The following is a 9,525-nucleotide window of genomic DNA, read 5'->3' as shown; positions in this document are numbered from 1 at the left end:
TGCTAGATGGACGTAACCATTCTCTGTCGATAAAATTACTGACCTCTCGCTACTCCAAAATAATTAATGCACTCTTAGACGTGCACCGCATAATACCAGAGACGAGGTATAGGGTAGACTTTACATCTTAGGGGAGTCGTGCCACACGAACTGAAATACATATTCCTGTTAAATTGGGCGATTTTCAGCCCCTATTAAATAAGAAATGTGGGAGCACAGCGATCTGCATTATCGGCGTTCGAATGTAAAGAATGATGGGGATGAAAAAGAGATTCTTGAAATATTTCTGCATACGTTTTCATTATGAATTAATTACTCCAAACATTCCTACAATTACATAATTTATAAACGGTAGGGGATACTTAACATATAAATATCGCAGATCATGTTGGTTTGTTAGTAAATATATGTATACAACAGGGCCATGATTGGGGATCATGAATTAACAATACTTTATGATCGTATAGAAAGTAATTATCCTTTAATAACTGCGATTGGCCTTAACTTGATGCATTTCCGAGATATACCCGCCGCGTGACACGTATTCACGACGTCCGTTACGTTTTTATAGGACTCTGGTGCTTCTTCCATCACTAACTTCGGGGAAGCAACTCGGATGGAAATTCCTTGCTGCTCTAGTTTCTTTAGAACGTCCGTGTAATCTATGTTTCTACGCGACTTGGCTCTAGACAAGGCGCGACCCTGGACACAATTTATAGTCGATATTAACAGTGTAACATAGTTCGACGAATGGTGAATGGTTTGGAATACTTACTGCACCGTGACACGTCGATCCAAATGTTTCTTTCATACCCTGCTCAGTTCCCGTTAAGACATAGCTACACGTACCCATGGTACCGCCGATCAGAACCGGTTGACCTGTCAGCTGATAGTCCACAGGAATGAGAGGATGATGAGGTGCAAACGCTCTAGTGGATCCCTATAAATGCGGTTAAATATTGTTACGAGTATTCTACGGGCGATCGATTATATTCTAAGCTTTCATCGTACCTTTCTATGCACCAGAAGCGTCTTCTGTTTTCCCTCGACCATGTGTTCCTCTACCTTCGCAATATTATGAGAGACGTCGTATATAACGTGCATGTCCAAATCGTCAGGAGACAGTCGGAACTGTTTCGCGAAGGCCTGTCGACTGAGGAACGTCATGGAACTTCTGTTGACCCATGCAAAGTTGGCGGCCGCCGCCATCGCTTTCAAGTAGTCTTGGCCTTCTTGAGAATTAATGTGAGCGCACGCTAACTGCCTATCGTTAGTTTCAATGTTGTCTCGCTTCATAGCTTTCTCCATTTGCACAAGCGCATCTACAACACAACGTAAGAATGTACATATTCATTTCTCTTTCCTCGGAGCGACTTTGCTTCCGAGTAATTACCGGTTGCAACTTGATGACCGAATCCTCTGCTACCGGAATGAATCATAACGCAAATTTGACCTTTCTCTTCGATACCCATCTTGGATGCAGCCCATTTGTCGTAGATTTCATCCACTACCTGAATCTCGGCATAATGATTCCCTGCTCCCAAGGTTCCCAGCTGTAAGACAATTTCTCACGCTTCAAGAACCCTTTATCATTCGTGTGTACTGTGAAAGCAGATTCGTAAGTTTCTCACCTGTGGGAGCCCTCGTTTTTTAGCCCTCATCGACACCTTCGAGGAGTCCGCATTGAGCATTCTACCATACTCCTCGCAATGCTCTTTGTCCTCCGCCCAGATGTAACCTGTGGAGCGTTCGTCAATGAACTTTTTGTTGCTTAAACCAATTAGCCTTTGAAAATATACGAGTACCTTCTCTAAGAGACCAGTCCATGCCCATTTCCAAAGCTTCTTCTAGGTCCCTCGCATTCATGGGTATGATTCCTTTCGAACCAACGCCAACAGGAATATGATCGAACATGCTTTGTGCTAGTTGCTCCTATTAATACTCATTGTATTATTCTCTCAATATGGTTTCATCGAGATACACGGTCGATAGAACATAAAGCGATACCTTTACAGGCAGAACATCCTCTTCGAACAGATTGGTCCTCAACAGGCGAACACCACAGTTAATGTCGAATCCTACTCCACCGGGTGACACTATGGATTTTGGATCATTTATGTCAAACGCTGCCATATTACCAATGGCAAAGCCATATCCAGAATGAACATCAGGCAATCCGACGGATCTCCATACGATTCCAGGAAGCGCAGCTACATTGGCAATTTGTTTCACTCCTGGGAGGAAACCACCCACTGTCCCTGGTCTACAAGCATTGCGCAGCTCGTCGAACATTAAACGCTCTAAAGTATTATTTACATAAAATACACCTTCAACCTGTAAATAAAGTAGTGTAAGTACATCCAACTACAGAACTTCATGTTGAAATGCATTTACCTTCATATTAGGCTGGAAACCTTTCTTTATCCTCCAACATGTGTCATTTATCTTCTCCAGATACTTTAATTCTTCTTGATACTGCCTGACTACCATTTTGAATAACAATAAATACTTTTGCTTTGGAAATCTGTTAACAATCTATGGACTGTAATACGATCCGCACCCTGAAAGAGAACATAGTAGTTGAAACAGAATTCGAAGCCATAGGTTCGGCTATACTTCAACCATTACATTTATACTGAGAAACGTGGAATGTAAACAATAAAAGTTTTCATTGACGGAACAAGGCAACCGGCTAAAGTGATTGCACCATGCAACATTTATCAACGTTAAGATAGAAAGCTTTAACTGAATGCATGAATGGTGCAATCGCATTGTGCATACGACCGTCGCGCCGTTGGGTCAAACGCGGTTCTTCAACTAGATTCGAAATCTATTCTGAATAAAGTTGATTTACAGTCTGTTGGTGCAATAAACAATCCGCTTTGTACTTTTAATTAGTCCAAACTTTCCCCACAATCCCATAATTTAATGTACAATAGTGATATTATGTTCGTGAAAGTGAAATTAAAAGTGTGAGCTGGATCAGAAACACTTATCAAATGCAACGAACGTTCGGGAAACATTCTATACGTTTACCGCTATATTTTCTTAACTCTTCTATATACAATCATTTTCGCAACTTTTCTCGAATGTTGATGAGATAAATCTGTGATCTAATATGCGCGTAAAGTTCCGAGTGTAGAGTAGAGTGCTGCGTAACACGAAAATGGCTACTCCCGTAAAAACAGCTATAAAACGAGTGAAACCGATTCTGTCACTTAATCCAGCGGACGCTCGTAGAAGAGTGATTACATTGTACAAAGCATGGTACCGACAAATTCCGTTTCTACGTATGTAACTTGAAAGTATTCAAATTTTGTTGCGTCCAACGTTAATGGACCGCAGTGTTACCTAACCTAACTGTGACGAAAATAGTACTATTTTTGCGTTTTCCAAATCTGTGGCTTCGCTACGACTGTATAATCTTTCAGCTTTCAATCTAGTTCGTTCGAACTTTATTAGAAGTGGCGCAAGCTTTAAAGTTCTCGTTCATGTCAGTTAGAAGTTTTTTTCACGAGGACTTTTACACATACCCTCTTCCCTGTAATTTCCACAGAATAACTGAACGGTTCGGGGAATCTATATACGGGAAATTTGTGTTTTAGGACAGGGTTACGATATTAATAAAACAGAATTACAATGTAGGAAAAAGTTAAGGGAAGAGTTCATGCGCCATGCTGATGTAACAGATATAAGAGTGATAGATTTGCTCACTGTTAAGGTAAGGGTACTGCATACAGTGGATGTATTCTGTTGTACTTGGTTATGCTGATATGTACGGTGTAATAATTGAAACGTGCATCGCTTCAGGGACAAATGGAACTTCAAGAAACTGCTATGTTGTGGAAAACAACCGGAGGTCTCATGAACTATTGGAAAGAGACATGCGAGCCGAAGCCGAAGGATTTTATGTCGAAGTTCCTAGCGGGTCGCGAATAAAGTCTGTACGTGTAGGTAGAATAAGAAATAAATGTGCATAAATACTTTGTACAAGTACTTGTAGAATAAATTCTGTTTAAATTGTATGAAAGAAATGTATATATGTGTACCGCACGCGTAAAGCCGCCTGTAGAATAAAAATGAGAAGGGGGAAGAAACTGTAGCTGTTTATTAAAAAAAAAAAAACCGAGTTATACATTATTTGAAAAGACGAATCTTTAATCGACTCTTACAGATGATAGAATATTTCTTTTTAATTTACAGTTTATCTTTACATCGATATATTATCATTCGCTTATATACATTTGACAAGATGATATATTACTAAGCACCTTAGGTACAATCTAGTTCACTTTTCACAGCCATACGGATAATTTGCTTTCCTTCAGTGAACAAGTATAGAATTATACGTATATACATATATGTCTGAACTTGCGTAAATGTACACTGCAGCAATGCTCATTCGTCCTTTTCGCATCGCAAAGGGAAATCGTTTGTGCTAACTCGAGGCAGACGTTCGCGTGGCCTCCTCGCGCCCGTGTACTTTGGTTAGAATCATTTTCATAAAACAAGCTCCGCCCTGTTCCCACCATTATTGCTCTCTCGAATTAAAAATTTCAAGCTCCGTATAAATCCCGTACTATGTAAAAGACCATGTCCGCCGCCGATGCGACGCGCGTTTTAGTACAAATTATAAAATATCTAGGTATTAAAAATATACACGCTCGGTAACTTTTATACCCATACATTCCACGTATCTATGCTAAAAAAAAAAAGAAGAGAAAAGAAAAGAAATGGCAACAATACATCATGCTTACGTACTCGTAAACGTAATAATGTCTTTGTGCACCCGTTCGTTTCATAGCACAAGCTTCCATGTTTCTTCTTCCCTTGTGTCCTCTCTTAGGGTAGAGAAGAAACCCTGTGTCAAACTATACTCTCGCGCTCCGACTGCATGTCGTACCCTGCTATCACCCCCCGTCTTAAAGAGACATCACTGTTCCGTAACCCGTTGCCGCTGAACAGATTTACCAGCCAGCTTCTGATCGAGTTCCTCGCGGAAGACTTTTTGTCAGGCACATTGTCGGTGCTGGGGACGGACACCACCTGATCGAGGGACCGCCAACGTTTAACAGGTACCACTTCTCCCGTACATCCACTGTCGATCCCCAGCAACGGTGTCTCTGACTCGTTGGCCGATCGATCGGTATGGGGCACTATTATCACATTACCGTTTGGATAATTGTTGTTCAACACTTTCCCGGAGATCTTCGTTTTCGACTTCGTCCGTGTGCACCTGTCACAGTTCTCCAACGATCTGAAGCACTTCTTGGTCTCCCTCCACGAGAAGCTCGGCGGCTCGAATCTCCTCCTGTACAGTTCCACGGGGAACGGGTCCAACGAGCGAGACTCCCGTATTATAGTCTGGAACGGATAATCACTCGTGGACGATGACGAGGCGATCGTCGACAGAACTCTCGCGTTCTTCCTGAACTTCAACCTGGTGTCGATGAAGAAGTCATCCAGGGCCATCTTGATGTCAGCGGCGCGAATCTCGGCGTCCTGCAGCGTCACATTGTCCAGCGTCGTTTTCGACACGCTGTCGGCCAAGTAGAGAGGCGAACGTTCCACCTTCCTAGAATTAAGGGACCTCGGCACTGGGCTAGACCCTCCGCACTGAGACGACGAGTCGTCCGTAGTTGGTCGCGGAACGCTCGATTGTCTGCGACTACCTGCTCCCAATCCAGCCAACAACGAAGCCTGACGGGAGTCCGAGTTCAGCTTCGGACTTCTTCTTGGTCTGCAGAATAACGGCGGAAGGTCACCCACGTCGACCTGTGGAAGGACAAGAATGATCATTGAAAGGAAATTCGTCGGAATTGATCGTGTCTCTTCGGTGTACCGACCTCCCGCTTTTGAATGGCCTTCTCCGTGGCTCCGGTGAGCCAGTAAGTCTTCACATCACCCTTTCCTTTCATGTGAACCAAACCGCGTTCCTCGATGATGTAGCCGCCGATCTTGTCCAACGCGTCCTTGCACTGTTCGCTTATATGAATGCGCAATGGTTCACCGTTCGACTCCATCCTCGAAGCTGTGTTCACGGTATCGCCGAACAGACAGTATCTGGGCATCGTTAGACCAACGACGCCTGCTACCACAGGACCTGTAAACAGTTTTTTATTGTACATTCACCGGAAATGTCGTCCTGCTCGACGTCTTTTACGGGGCACCTTACCTGTGTGAATTCCAATACGTAACTTAAGCGTGTCTTGAGGCCTGTGGGCTATGGTATGGTGTTTCACAGCGTTAAGTAGCTCCAGGGACATCGACGCGATCTCCCCGGCGTGTCTGTTCCCGTTCTTTATCGGTAAACCGGAGACCTGGACAGAGACGTGTCTCGCTTTAATATCATGGAAAGAGGAGTGGTCATGGTGATTGGAGAATATTTACGTACCACCATGTACGCATCGCCGATTGTCTCCACTTTATATACATCGTACCCTTTGATGATGCGATCGAACAATGTGTACAGGTCGTTCAAGAAGTTCACCACCTGAAAAAGGAGTTACGAGGACGTTGCTCTATCTGTTCGATAAATTCACCTGTAAATGACGTACCTGGAAAGGCGTGCTCTCCGCCGACATTGCGGTAAAGCCAACGATGTCGCTGAAGTATATAGTGACCAAGTCGAAAGCCTCGGGTTCCACGCCGATGCCATTTGTCAAGCAGTTAGCAACGGGTCTGTAAGAGATACTTGGGTTTATTTCGCGGTAGTGACGCTTTTATAAGGAGCCTGAAGAATCAACGTACTCGGGCAGCATTCTGTGAAGCAGATCCTCGGTTTTCTGTTTCTCCTCGAAAAGAAGGCGTGTACGTTCACTGACTAGATCTTCGAGGTTGTTCGCGTACTTCTCCATCATGTCCATCATTTGGTCCATAATATTACGATGCCGTCCCGCTTTCATTTTCTTTAATCGAGTGCGTATCGTTTTGAAGTCAGGCCTAAGTTCCGGACTCTCCGCCCAACAGTCGGTTATCGTACTAACTATATACTCAGCGCAGTCCGCCTCGGACTCGGACAGTATCTCTATGTTAGGTCTAAACGGCGGTTCACAATCTTCTGGGAACCTTTTCACTCGGTCTATGATTTCTGTCAATTGATTAACGTTCACATTTACGTATATATATATATTTCTGAGAAAATGGTCAGCAGAGTGTTACTGCACAGCTCGGACGTAATTACCTTTGGGTTCTAGATTCACGCCACCGTAGGGCCCCTTCCGCCCAATCATCTCGAACAGTATAATGGCAAACGAGTAAATATCTCCCTCTTGGGTGCCTCTGATCGGAGCATTGGGATTCCTTAACAGCTCGGGTGCCTTCCAGAATAAGTCTGAAAGTAAGTGGAGCGTTTAAGTGGCGGGTCTTAAGAACCGGGAACGCGGACGGCGGTAGCAAAGTTCCTTCTCCTACTTCGATAATACTGATGTTCACCAATGCTGTCGGACTCGGCGCAGTGGCGCATGTCGTGCAAGCCGAAATCAGAGACTTGGAGTACCCATCGCGAGGTCACCACGCAATTGGAAGACTTCAGATTACCGTGGCAGACTAGCACAGATGACTCGTGAATGTACAGCATACCCTGCGCCGGAGTAAAATCATTTTCAATATCCACCCTACGCGCCAGAAGCCACTCCCCTCTCGAGCACACTCACCTTAATGAGATCGTGAACTAATGACGCGATGAACATATCGTCTAACTTTATATCCTCGTTTTCGATGATATCCTGAAACAGTGAGGCGACAAGACAGCTGAGTGAGAGTATCAGGGGTGGATTATTGAGTTCGTGTTAGTGGCTGTCCGGTAAAGGCGACGTACGTAAAGACTTCCTTTGGCGCAATAGTCCGTAATTAACAATATCCTCATCGGCTCGACGCACGCCCCGATGAACGAGTTCAGATTGCCGTGCCTGATTTCGCGGAGGATCCGCATCTCCTTCATCACGTCCCGCGATATGTCCTTCTTCTTCGAGAACTTCAGCTCCTTTATCCGCACCACTACCCCGTGGTAATGCCCGGTTTGCGCGAACACCTGCCCGGCGCATCTCGACTCGTACGACATTGCACTAACTAAACTTAACTGCAACGCGAAGAAAGTACGTACAGTGTACAGGCATTGCCGAGCGGGCAGAGCGGAGGCAACGGAAGGTGCTCTTACCTTACTAGGGGAGGACATCATGTTGTCGAGATGAGGATAACCGTGTATCTCGCTGGGATCGATCTTCCACAGGAGCCCCTCTATTTCCTGCTCTATCTTCCACCTTCGATATATGCTCATGGTGATGACCGCGGCGCAGAAGAGGAGAACAGCCAGCACGCCGGCGGCCACGATGCTACGCAGATGCGTGTCGTCTTTGGGGCAATGCTCGTTGAGAAAACCGCATCCTGGTTCCGCTTCCGGTTTGTTTTTGCCTGGCCAGTCCATGGCCTCCGACGGTCTGTACACCTGCGACATCGATCGATCCTGTTTTTCTATATTTCGCGCTGTCGGCGGCGCTTTGTAGTTGCAGTGCAGGTAGTCGGGGGGTGAATCGAACGCGATAGAGAATGATTCGGCAAGAATGCTGTAAACAACTCACTCACTAGTGTTTCACCCTGTTGAAATTGGCCGACGGGCTTCATCTGATAGTCGCAGGAGAAGTTGTTGAGACGGAAAGGGTCCTTCTTCAGGGCCAGCACCGAGAAGTTCCCCTCCGAGTCGCCGAACTTGTCGAACTTTATCGTCGCCCCGCTGACACCTGTTTTGGAGAACGCGAGCCACCTCTTAATACCACAAGCACCGTGCTCACCCTTTCAGCCTAGTTCAATTCGACTGTCTATTTATCTCACAATGCGAGCAAGCGTAAAAAGTTTAAAAGCCTCCTTCCCTCCTCCGAAGTTAAAGGATCTTTCCCCGTCAATTATCGAGGGTATGTAAACAAAACGTGCTCGCGCCCGCTCGTTCTAATCGGATCTAGCCTTATCGAAAGCTCCATCGGCACGATCGAGTACCACTTCACGCTAACTCGAGCGATTCAGAGTGCGCCTGATGCGGATTATACGTACTTACTTTGATAGGTATGATTCCTGATAATCGTCTCTATGATCTGAGTGCCGTTGCTGGCGATGTCGTCGAGCGTGTGCTCCGGCTGGTCCCGCAGAAGCTGATCCAAGGCCCTGGCGTACAGCTTCACGGAATCGTAAAGGTACGCGGCGTGAATCGACACGTACTGGAACAAGAGAGCGATTCGTTGATTAAGGTACAGCGCGAAATTGGAGTTGGTCGAGAGGCGAAGGTTCCGAGACAGTCTACCTTCTCGTACTTCCTCAGCAGCTCGGGGATGACAAAGTTGAAGGGCTCCTTGCTGCTGTACTCTCGGACCTTCTTCGTGAACTCCTCGTAATTTTGCGTGGGTGGCGTGGACACCACCACCATCAGGGAGCGAGCCCTTTTCAGGAAGTCCTTTGGCTCCATGCAGTTGCGTAGATTGTCGAAGTGCTCCGGTTCTGGAACAGGAGCGACTCGTCAACAGGCTTACCTCGGAG

At 45.6% G+C, this 9,525-nt stretch overlaps 3 protein-coding genes across 10 annotated transcripts in view; 1 reads left to right on the top strand and 2 right to left on the bottom strand.

Moving 5' to 3' along the window:
• Positions 1–266: 266 nt before the first annotated feature.
• On the bottom strand, positions 267–3,503 carry Rtcb (RtcB RNA ligase). Of its 3 annotated transcripts, none has more exons than XM_076819132.1 (9): positions 3,357–3,503; positions 2,395–2,561; positions 2,008–2,334; positions 1,806–1,932; positions 1,632–1,738; positions 1,394–1,553; positions 1,012–1,322; positions 776–940; positions 267–702 (listed from the first exon to the last, which is right to left on the bottom strand). In XM_076819132.1, the coding sequence occupies exons 2-9, from the start codon at positions 2,488–2,490 to the stop codon at positions 475–477; spliced, it is 1,521 nt and encodes a 506-aa protein (XP_076675247.1). In that variant the 5' UTR covers positions 2,491–2,561; positions 3,357–3,503; the 3' UTR covers positions 267–474. The 3 variants fall into 3 exon arrangements, with proteins under 3 accessions (XP_076675247.1, XP_076675246.1, XP_076675245.1); XM_076819131.1 differs by lacking the exon at positions 3,357–3,503 and adding an exon at positions 3,037–3,167; XM_076819130.1 differs by lacking the exon at positions 3,357–3,503 and adding an exon at positions 2,629–2,969.
• Positions 3,155–4,097, top strand: Nd-b14 (NADH dehydrogenase (ubiquinone) B14 subunit). Its single transcript, XM_076819155.1, has 3 exons — positions 3,155–3,290; positions 3,606–3,721; positions 3,811–4,097. The coding sequence occupies exons 1-3, from the start codon at positions 3,167–3,169 to the stop codon at positions 3,937–3,939; spliced, it is 369 nt and encodes a 122-aa protein (XP_076675270.1). The 5' UTR covers positions 3,155–3,166; the 3' UTR covers positions 3,940–4,097.
• The window catches only part of LOC143372652 (receptor-type guanylate cyclase Gyc76C), a 51,452-nt gene continuing 46,015 nt past the window's right edge, over positions 4,089–9,525 (bottom strand). For 3 of the 6 annotated variants that reach the window (XM_076819097.1, XM_076819099.1, XM_076819098.1), the window contains 14 exons: positions 9,293–9,486; positions 9,050–9,209; positions 8,580–8,738; positions 8,159–8,484; positions 7,820–8,080; positions 7,656–7,727; positions 7,414–7,582; positions 7,184–7,333; positions 6,751–7,090; positions 6,558–6,681; positions 6,395–6,493; positions 6,176–6,320; positions 5,847–6,103; positions 4,089–5,775 (listed from right to left, as the gene is read on the bottom strand). In XM_076819097.1, coding sequence (XP_076675212.1) covers positions 4,867–5,775; positions 5,847–6,103; positions 6,176–6,320; positions 6,395–6,493; positions 6,558–6,681; positions 6,751–7,090; positions 7,184–7,333; positions 7,414–7,582; positions 7,656–7,727; positions 7,820–8,080; positions 8,159–8,484; positions 8,580–8,738; positions 9,050–9,209; positions 9,293–9,486 — 3,365 coding nt within the window. In that variant the 3' untranslated portion in view covers positions 4,089–4,866. The remainder of the gene's footprint in view (positions 5,776–5,846; positions 6,104–6,175; positions 6,321–6,394; positions 6,494–6,557; positions 6,682–6,750; positions 7,091–7,183; positions 7,334–7,413; positions 7,583–7,655; positions 7,728–7,819; positions 8,081–8,158; positions 8,485–8,579; positions 8,739–9,049; positions 9,210–9,292; positions 9,487–9,525) is intronic. The other 3 variants (XM_076819100.1, XM_076819101.1, XM_076819102.1) reach the window with 3 other exon arrangements.

This window comes from Andrena cerasifolii, chromosome 8 (genome assembly GCF_050908995.1).
Source record: "Andrena cerasifolii isolate SP2316 chromosome 8, iyAndCera1_principal, whole genome shotgun sequence".
Lineage (NCBI taxonomy): Eukaryota > Metazoa > Arthropoda > Insecta > Hymenoptera > Andrenidae > Andrena > Andrena cerasifolii.
Note: the sequence above shows the minus strand (reverse complement) of the source record. Positions and strands in the feature narration are given on the sequence as shown.

What these genes read in the sequence shown, in the direction of transcription:
- Nd-b14 (XM_076819155.1), top strand. Translation starts at nt 3,167, where the DNA reads ATGGCTACTCCCGTAAAAACAGCTATAAAACGAGTGAAACCGATTCTG. An exon ending in CCGACAAATTCCGTTTCTAC is followed by an intron (nt 3,291 to 3,605) that starts GTATGTAACTTG and finishes TTTGTGTTTTAG; the next exon opens with GACAGGGTTACGATATTAAT. An exon ending in TAGATTTGCTCACTGTTAAG is followed by an intron (nt 3,722 to 3,810) that starts GTAAGGGTACTG and finishes GCATCGCTTCAG; the next exon opens with GGACAAATGGAACTTCAAGA.
- Rtcb (XM_076819132.1), bottom strand. Translation starts at nt 2,490, where the DNA reads ATGGTAGTCAGGCAGTATCAAGAAGAATTAAAGTATCTGGAGAAGATA. An exon ending in GTTTCCAGCCTAATATGAAG is followed by an intron (nt 2,335 to 2,394) that starts GTAAATGCATTT and finishes CTTTATTTACAG; the next exon opens with GTTGAAGGTGTATTTTATGT. An exon ending in AGGATGTTCTGCCTGTAAAG is followed by an intron (nt 1,933 to 2,007) that starts GTATCGCTTTAT and finishes GAGTATTAATAG; the next exon opens with GAGCAACTAGCACAAAGCAT.